Raw genomic sequence first — 10,227 nt, 5'->3', positions numbered from 1 at the left:
GTCGCCTGTGCGTCGCCACAACGGGGCGAGTCGCCGAGTCGCCGGGACGACTGACGACTCAGTGCGCAAGCCCCTATTTAGAGCTATTACGCACTGTCGACCAGTCGCCGGCGACTCAGTCTCTCGGCGACCAAAACAGAGAAACTAGGGGCAGGAAACCAAGCCGAGCGACAGTATTCTAAGTACATTCGTGCTGAATCCGGTCCCTACAAGAGTCGCTACGACAGTTGCTTGCAGTGTGAACGCTCCCATTTGAAGCCGTGCTTCTTTTGGTCGCCGGCGACCGCCAGTCGCCTGTGCGTCGCCACAACGCGGCGAGTCGCCGAGTCGCCGGGACGACTGACGACAGTGCGCAAGCCCCTATTTAAACTATAGTAAGTCACAGTCGCCGGCGACTGAGTCGCCAGCGACTGGTCGACAGTGCGTAATAGCTCTTAAACTATAGTAAGTCACAGTCGCCGGCGACTGAGTCGCCAGCGACTGGTCGACAGTGCGTAATAGCTCTAATAATATATGTAATTAAAATAGCTGCCTAGCTTACTTATTCCTTCTTTCTATTCTCTTCTATCGTTATAGATATTTTCTGTAAATTCAATTTTAGATTATTGACTCTTTACAACCCAAATTGTTGTTGTGTTTGTTTACATGACTTCAGTATATTATCCAACTTTTTAATTAAATAACTTTTTATGATATAAGAAAAAACTTAACGTACTTATTTCGCACATAGATAGAGAAAATTATCTTACGATTTTATATTACTTACATTCTATATATTATATGTATAACGAAATTCCTTAAATTAGAATACGATATTACATTATATCTATATATTTTATCCTTATGGTGTTAACCAATATAACATTCAGACATTGAGTTACTATATTGTACTGCGTAGTAGAGAGGGCATCACTACTACACTCTTTGTAACACGAGTTAGAGGCAAACGTCACAAACCGTTTTTTTTACATTGGTTTAAATTGATAAGTTTATTCATCTTTTTTTTAATAAGATAAACAATATTTTTTGTTACATTGATTGGTTTTAATTTATAAGTAATAAGAGGCAGAATATCTACAAATTGTATGACTCACTAGCCACCCCGCGCCGCGCACATATATTGTTCGTGGTGTCCTCTCTATACGTAGTAATAATACCTCAAAGTATTCAGATAAAGATATTAATAAAGGAAGTTTACACTTCATCACCTTAAAAGGCATACACTTGCAGACATAATGAAATTGTGTGAGAGGGATGCAAGATACGTAACGTATCTTCCATCCCTTTCGTACACGACAAAATGTCAAAGATCTATACTTAGATTACCTATTTTTTTAAGATATATTCGCTTTATTGACTTCGTTTTTGTGCTAAATTCTTTCAATAATTCTTCTATATTATCATAGTTTGAAAAATATGAGAAAATAAATACAATTGGATTTCGTTTGACAATCGGAGTCAAGAGAAAAAAACATTTCGACAACATAATAACAGTTAACTTATATTAAATTGCTTAGTATCTCTGTAATAAATAACAAGAATAGCTATAACGGAAACATAGGTAAATATTGTAACAAGTTTCGTAAGCATAAAGCTATACAACTTATGTCTTATACAGTAATACAACATACAAAATATTCATTATCATGTAATAAAATATATCTATAAAAAAACTTGTAAATCAAATCGATACTGATACGTATAAATAAACATGTATACGACCAATTTTTACGATTTCATATTTCATTAGTCAAACCCAAGAAGCTTATATCTAATACACTGGAGATTTCAGTATGAACATTAACTTGTAACAAGAAAATATGACGTTGAATGACACCTGTATGTTTTTTTATCCCTTTCACACCTAGGTAGTTAGTTAGGTGTGAAAGGGATAAAAAACATACAGGCGTCATTCAAGGTCATATTTTCTTGTTACAAGTTAATGTTCATACTGAAATCTCCAGTGTATTAGATATAAGTTTCTTGGTCAAACCTCATACAAATCTGACAAAATAGGCTGATTACACACAGCTCACACAATCGCCTCCGTATCGCTTATAACATGTATACCGTGCTTAGTCAATATGAGCTTGACTATATCGTTACAACTGCGCGTCTTATAATTTCTACTTTCATCCTTCAACTTTATACTTTTAACCTTATCACAGAGCTTACTAACTTCGCTCTTACTTTTCTTCATGTCATCTGGCTTCAACTTCCGTATAGTAGACGAGGAGCATCTTTTCTTCGGGACTTTTCTGTCAACGCTGCCTTCACTCATTCTGCGTTGGCTCAAGTCGTTGTCGTTTAGGAAACTGTCAAGCGAGTGTGTATCGTGTGTACTCACCTTATCGAACGTGTGCTGTGTGACGTCACTGACGATTTTGACAGCCTTCCCGGGCACGTAGCTCGGCGACACCTTGTCTATGTACGCCATCTTGGGTTTCAGATTGTCCATGGGCGTCACTGTATCTGTGTGCGCTAATATGGACTTTTTAGCGCGTTTTATGGTTACAGTTTCGTCTATTATTGATGGTTTGTCGCGTATAGATATGAGTATGTTCTTGAAGCTGGTCACTTCGGGCGATTTCATGATGACGTCCTGCGGTGATCTGTCGTATGCTATGTCTGTGTTATACTCACTGTGTCCGGGCAGCGTGCGTAGGGAGAATGTTTTATTAGTTTCTGTCGAACAAAAACATATATTTTGGTCTTGTTTTAGTATAATTTGCGTATATGAAAGAGAGTATTTTATTGTAATTTTTGGTAATATCTAATATTATGTAATAGAAAAAAAGACTACTAATATGATATGATCTGTAAACAGCAACTGTGTTTAACGTTAAAACAAATAAAAAGTGGGTAAAATAAGAAATAGTTTTCAAACGTGTCCTAATAGGTCTTCTTATAAAACTAAACTAAAAACATCCGAATCCAACCGACGCCTGTGACCCCCAACCGACCCCTGTGACCCCTAATCGACCCCCAAACTCACGTAACACACGCCGTAGTTCCATACAACCGGTGTTGCTGTATATAAGCGAGCACCGCGTCGTCGGTCAGGTACTTGGCGCTCTCCCCGCGACGCACGAGCCGCCTGAGCACCGTAGAGCTTAACTATGTAGCTAGTGACGTCATACCAACACCCATAACACCTTATAACACGCTTTAACAGCTACAAGCTCGTAACAAGCTAGAAATAACGCCCAACACTGCCGACCCCTCTCAACCCCTGTGACCCCCAACCGACCCCTGTGACCCCCAACCAACCACTGTGACCCCCATAACCCCAAACTCACGTAACACCCGCCGTGGCCCCATACAACCGGTGTTGCCGTATATAAGCGAGCACCGCGTCGTCGGTCAGGTACTTGGCGCTCTCCCCGCGACGCACGAGCCGCCTCAGCACCGTCGAGCTCACTTCGTTCACTATGTAGTTGGTAACGAGGATCACGTTTTTCTGAAATTGGAATAAAAAACATATATACCAAAACATTAAATAATGCCATTGCATGTTGCTTGTTGACAACAATTTAATTTTCTTCAAAAAATCGTTATATTCGCGGTATAAACACGTAATTTGCGAACACAAACACGCAATATAAAAGATAAAATTTCAAAAACGTGATGAAGTAAAGTAACTTTTTTTTAAATCAAAATGATAATATTTAATATTATATTAAGCTTTTGTTTACATAAAAGATTCTTTGATTTAACTTTTTGGTAAAATTAATATAAACAATCTAACCTCAGGCCCTGTTGTATTTAAATGTTAACATTGTATAATACACAAACACTAGTACTTACCCTATATTTATAAAGCATATCCGATTCATATATAAACCTGCCGGGATCGCTGCCCGCTCTCGATACGACTACAATTCCGTGTTGTCCCAATATTGTTTCCAACTGAAAATATTAATAACTTATTTTAAAATTGATATTACCTTAAATTTTCACTCATTTGGGAGTTTGATGAAGGGAGTAGTGAGGAAATTTTATAATTTGAAAATTTAAGATACTAATTGTCTGAATTTATTGATATAAAATTGTCATGCAGTACAAGTTATTTTGGTTTGAATAAATTAAAATAACATTTGCAAGTAGAATATCTTTTCTGTATATATTTTATCTGATAGTTGTATAGATTTTTATTGTCACAGGGTTGCCAACACTGCGTTGTGAACATCTAAAAATAAATATACTTCAAGCTAAATTAATTCACAGTATTCCATTTTTCAGGCAGAATTTAAAACTGTTTTAGTCTTACATCTTCATCCGACCACAATCCAGGCGTGGCAAAGGATTCCAATAAATCAGCGCCACACAACAACTTGACAGTGACATTATCAATGTTGCCATTTAACTGGTTCGAGTTGTAGTCGTCAATGTCGTTGACGTTCAATATGTCATCTGGCAACCAAGATGGCGGATCTGTTAGGTGCGCGTGGTTGTTTAATATATCCTGGAATTAAAAATGTTATATTCTATGTATATATTTATATATTCTATGATTGTTTTTAAAGTTAGAGCCTGGCCGGCCAAAGCTGAACCCAGTGTTTTTTGTAGCGGCCACACTATGGAATGTCATCATGGCGTTTCTGCGTAGTTAGTTGTCAGTTTTCTTGAAAACGGTTCAAATCAATTACTTTCATAATGTTTAAATCCTGCTGTGTTGTGTACCTAATGTACCTATATACTATGATCACCTTTATGAATATCAAAAGTATCAAAATGTTTTTTTCCTATTAATGCTGATGTTACCAGGTCCATATTTTTTTAAATTTGCCGCCCTTTACTGGGTTCAGCTTTGGCTGGCAAGACTCTATCATGATAGGATTACACTGTTGTTGCATACACATTATACAATGTCATATACTAAGAAGCTTTTTTCTAAATCACTTAATAAATAACGAATTTATTTTCAACTTTCACTTCTGACTCCAGTTACACATTCTGACAGCCCTAAAGAAAAAAATGTATGCGTGTACTAGAGTACACACGTAAGAAGTGAAACTTCTTTATGACCTTAAAAATGTCACGAGTATGGCGTAACGCAAAAATGTCACGCGTACGGCGTAACGCAAAAATGTTACACTAAATTTTTGTCCAACCCCGATAAAGAAGTTTCACTTCAAAAATCGAATACGAGATTTTATGACCTTAATGTTCACGTATTTATAGATTATATCAAAGCATTTATTACAATAAATTTACTACTCTCTATTACCCTAAATACCTGTTTCAATAAAATAGACATACATAAAAGAGAATAACAAAAAATCGTGCAACTGCAATGTTTTGTTCCAAGTGACCTTGTAGTAAAGATGGTTAATATTATGACCTAGGTATTCTGTCCTTGTTGAAGCCTTGACATTTAAAAGGCTATCGATCTGAATGACTCATTTCTATATTGAGGTGTATTCATTCATTGCATTGTGCTCTATGCAATTTGCTTTATCAATTGTAATTAATAACTTTCCAAGGTATTGCGTGTTGATAGTAAAGCATGCATAAAGCTATGTTCACACATGTAATGTTGATTTTGATAAATAAGGCTAATGACGTACTACAGCTAAACCGCACGCATTTGAGGCGGCAACCGCGAGTAGAATTTTTACTACACATTAATATTATTTACAAAGGTAACTTTTCTCTTTCGATAGTCAGTGGATTGACCCAATTATAACAATTCATTTTTCACTTGTATATAAGAGACCAAACACATATTTTGAAATCCATCTTTAAACTGTGAAAATCGATAATCGCGGTTTTTTGAAGTGAAACTTCTTTATCGGGGTTGGAAAAAAATTTAGTGTAACATTTTTTCGTTACGCGTGACATTTTTCCGTTACGCGCCATCTTTTTCTTATCCCTACCACGCGTGATTCGACGTATTTCTGTAAAGTTGCATATAGTAAATTATTTTTTGAAAAATAAGGTCATAAAGAAGTTTCACTTCTTACGTGTGTACACTTGAACACGCACACATTTTTTTTAAACATAGTTTGTATGTCTCAGGTGGTTTTGTGGTTTACCATTCACGGGTAAATACGTAGCTGAATCTAATTTATCAATAAATAATTATCAAATAACTAAGAGCGAGCGCGCACGAGCAACTTTGTCTCCGCAACTATTTTGTCTCTCCCATCAATTTGTATGGGGAGTTGCGTCGCTACGTGCGCGCACTTTCATACTAGCCCATAGGTGGGAGAGACAAAATAGTTGCGTAGACAAAAAAGTTGCGGAGACAAAGTTGCTCGTGCGCGCACTGTCTAACATGATGATGCTGCATAGAAGCCCTAGTCCTCGTCCATCCCGCCTGTTGCGTCTCCCACTCCGACACTTTGACCCATCCTGACGATCGCAACGCCAATTTTAACATGGCAACCCTGAAAATTATATTTAAAACTAGAACTTTTTTCGATAAACATGATGGAACGATACAATCTTTTTATCTTGTACCAATTTTAAATTAATATGCATAATAGAGTATGAATATAAATTTTATTTAATTTTATGCACGAAAAAAATAAGATAAGAATGGGATGGAAATATCATTATCTAAATATCACTAAATTATAACACAGAAATTCTATTTTGGTGACTTTTGTCTTTACAAAGTTTACATACCCTGATAATAACCAAAACAAATTCAATGTATGACTGTACCAAGAAATATGAAAATAACTAAACAGATTTGGATCAAACTTGGTTTACAAAATTATATCATACTTTATTAAATTGGTAAAATCAGGGTTGTGACGAGCAAATTAAAAGAAAAATTTTTTTGTGATAAAAAATGATTAAATTTATATGCAATTGAATGAATCAAGCCAGCTTTGGAGAATATGAATGTAAAGGTAAAAACCCACAAAATATGCGCATCATAGTGATTTTTCTGTAAAGTAATTTACACTCTACAGAGGCTAAAAAGATTATATAAATATGACTCGTAAGTCTTTACATAACATGACATTGCTAAATAATGTAAATAAAAGATAAGTTGAGTATTTGGTTTCATTTATAAATAAATTATAGTATGTATTTGGCTTTATCAAAGTGTGATGCAAGATTAAATGCTATTGTTTATAAAGCATAAATATGTATACATGAATAATTTTAATGTGAAATATCTCTATGAGTAGTAATATCCAAACAATTCTTTTGGAATACATTTATATTTAGTACAAGCCATTTTAGGAAAGATTTTAAATAAAATATGTCCTGAAATTAACACATGATGCAAGGTTAATAGATATTTTTCTAACTTGCATCATATAGGCCTCATATAGGCCATCACGATGATGATTACCTGTGCAAATTTTTTTTTTTTTTGTTTGTGTGTTTGATTTTTACTGCGAATAAATTCTTATTCTATTCTATTCTATTCAAAAGTTAGCCTGGTACAAATGTTTGAATTGTTTTTTTTTTAATCAACGCATTCGCGTCGGTCTGGCGGGATGTAAGTCACACCTGAAAAGTATAGCATGACACTACCGCCTTTATCTTTTTTGTGGGCGATCAGTAAATTCTAAAATTTTTATGTTGCAAATACCGTGAAGTTTAAATGGCCATTAAGTTTTTTTTGCGTTTTTCTTTCATAAGATCCTTCTCCAAACAATAACGAATACATCAAAATAAGAATTATCAAATCAGCCCAGCAATCAATCAGTTCACATGTGATGCCGTGACTGATGGATTTCCATACTTTATAGAGATTTGAGTCACTTGAATAAGCAAGAAATGTATATTGTAAGCAAAGCATTAGTTAAAAGCTATTTGTATAAATTCCTTACCTATGACTGGCAGCGACAAGGTCCTTCTTGCCATACGCATCATGTACAGGAGACACAATACCTCCAACTATTGTACCCAAGCTTAGTGAATGTATGTAATCTTTCGCTATTTCTGTAACAAAAACATAGAATATAATAATGACTTATTTAAATATAGTTTAAATTAATATAATAGTTATAACAGTAAAGTTATTTAGTTCAGATGTTTTTTACTAAATCAATAGTTTCAACATATGAAATTTTTTCTAGAAACATCATTTTATATTTATTTAATAGCAGTACACTTCACATGTGTTACATGTTTACGTTTTCTCACCATAAGAACCATCCTTGCATTTTAAGGAATATTATAAAAATGATTTAACGAAATCAGTTCAGCTGTTCTCTAGATTTGTGCTTAGCAACCAATGTAGCATTTCATTTTTATATTATATGATTCTGCCATACAAAAAAATACAATAAACAATATGTTAAAAATTAAATAAATTTGATGGTATTCAATATCACTTATCAAACTACTTTGCTAGGCTCTTTTTCCTGTGTAATTGTTTATTTCATTTTGTGTTAAAGTATTATTTTCCTTGAGTATATAATTAATATTACAGTTATTTACATAAAACTATATTGATTATTACACATTCTAATGTGCTGTCACCATTTGTCTTGATTCCAAATTATAATTCGACCAAGCCAACTAGACGCTTGGGTGGAATGCGGCCTCCCCGCCCGCTTACCGCCTCAGGTACCGCGTTCGCCTTAGTACGGTTCGCAGCATCGACGCATTCGTACGTTTCGCATCGCTAGTTATTTCTGTACTTTTTATTATTAATCATTAAAGCTTGTTGTTGACTGTTAAGTTTTTTGTTATTCATAGACAGCCCTCGAAATGGGGAAAAATAAGACTATTCATAGCGGAGAGCGAACAGTGATATTATTAATATTTTTTTTTTGCTATCTGTACCCGAGACATGGGCGGGTGACGTCACAGTTGAAAAGGGTCTAGTTGGCTTGGTCACGTAGTAGATTCATTTCAGAGAAAAAAAAGTATTTTCTCTTTGAAATTAATTACTTTTATTACATCAATTTTATAATAATATTGTTCAATTCCAATCGTTTTTTTTAACATAAATGATAAGATGGAACATTGCCCAGTGCTAGTAATACAATACAAGTTACAAGTATGGATTTTTTTAAAGCTTGTTCTGTCCTCTACTTGACTTCTATTTTTTAAACATTGTGTAATATATTCACCACACATAAATAGTTAATAAAAAACACAATATAATTTATCGATAAGGAAATAAAAATTTCGAGAAACATGCTTAAATTTTTTTCCTCGATAAATAAACTACATTCTATTTATGATAACACTGATACTGGTATATTTTAAAAGTACGTGAGTATGGAATAAAGATAAAAATATGGTTTCCAGAAATTTCTTCCAGAAACGCCGGTAAAGAGAAGCACACATGAAAAAAATGTAAATTCGACACATACCAAACATACGTAAGTGCATATAAGTTGGAGGACTGAAACTGCCACAAGCCATCAGTACTATTTTTCCTTGAGACATTTTGGTTCTGTATCAAAAAACACTAAAATCACTTAATACGGCTAAGTTATTAAATATATACGAGTATCGTACAATCAAATAAGATTTAATTTTTGGAATTCCTTTACAAATTCAACAACCACTTATTTTCAACAACAGCGACTTACTAATGATTTGACACTTGACATTTGGAAATTAAAAAGATATACATTTTTTCTTTGTGATGAAGACATGTCTATTTGGCAAATTGGAAATTATGCGGGACCGGTAATCTTAGATCAAGTAATGATCTAAGCTAGTAATACTAACCAAATTCTCACCTGTAACACTACTGAAAAAAATGTGTGCGTGTACTAGTGTACACACGTAAGAAGTGAAACTTCTTTATGTCCTTATTATTATTATTTTATTTTTCAAAAAATAATTTTCTATGCGCAACTTTTCAGAAATTCATCAATCACGCGTGGTAGGGATAAAAACAAGATGGCGGGTAACGGAAAAATGTTACACTAAATTTTTTTCCAACCCCGATAAAGAAGTTTCACTTCAAAAATTTCTAAAGTAAAGGGGATGAATATAAATTATGCGTTAAAATATCTAAAATATATAATATAACACACTAAGTGCGGAACTACCTTCCGGATAAGTGCATTTGCAAATGTTTTTTCCATAGTTTTTCACTTTGTTCAAACGGTTCAAACCTACGCAGCAAACTTTTAGCAAACATTCGTTTATTATCACTCATTTCTTGTTTTTAAATTTTAAATATTTAGTTATTTTTTTTGACGTGACAACGTCTTAAATTAGGTTGCGACTGGAAGTCACTTATGAAAAAGTGTAAAAGGCTTATTACACTACCCGATATGAAGGGCCCTG

The 10,227-nt window shown here is 34.3% G+C and overlaps 1 protein-coding gene across 1 annotated transcript; it reads right to left on the bottom strand.

Moving 5' to 3' along the window:
* Window positions 1–869: 869 nt before the first annotated feature.
* On the bottom strand, window positions 870–9,519 carry Nmnat (nicotinamide mononucleotide adenylyltransferase). Its single transcript, XM_090115345.1, has 8 exons — window positions 9,297–9,519; window positions 7,800–7,911; window positions 6,281–6,392; window positions 4,271–4,465; window positions 3,808–3,909; window positions 3,300–3,460; window positions 2,001–2,642; window positions 870–1,771 (listed from the first exon to the last, which is right to left on the bottom strand). The coding sequence occupies exons 1-7, from the start codon at window positions 9,370–9,372 to the stop codon at window positions 2,033–2,035; spliced, it is 1,368 nt and encodes a 455-aa protein (XP_089971471.1). The 5' UTR covers window positions 9,373–9,519; the 3' UTR covers window positions 870–1,771; window positions 2,001–2,032.
* Between the last annotated feature and the right edge of the window lie 708 nt (window positions 9,520–10,227).

This window comes from Colias eurytheme, chromosome 23 (genome assembly GCF_061535395.1).
Source record: "Colias eurytheme isolate Ceu_HAF_F1 chromosome 23, ilColEury1 Martin Lab GWU primary, whole genome shotgun sequence".
Classification (NCBI taxonomy): Eukaryota; Metazoa; Arthropoda; class Insecta; order Lepidoptera; family Pieridae; genus Colias; species Colias eurytheme.
Note: the sequence above shows the minus strand (reverse complement) of the source record. Positions and strands in the feature narration are given on the sequence as shown.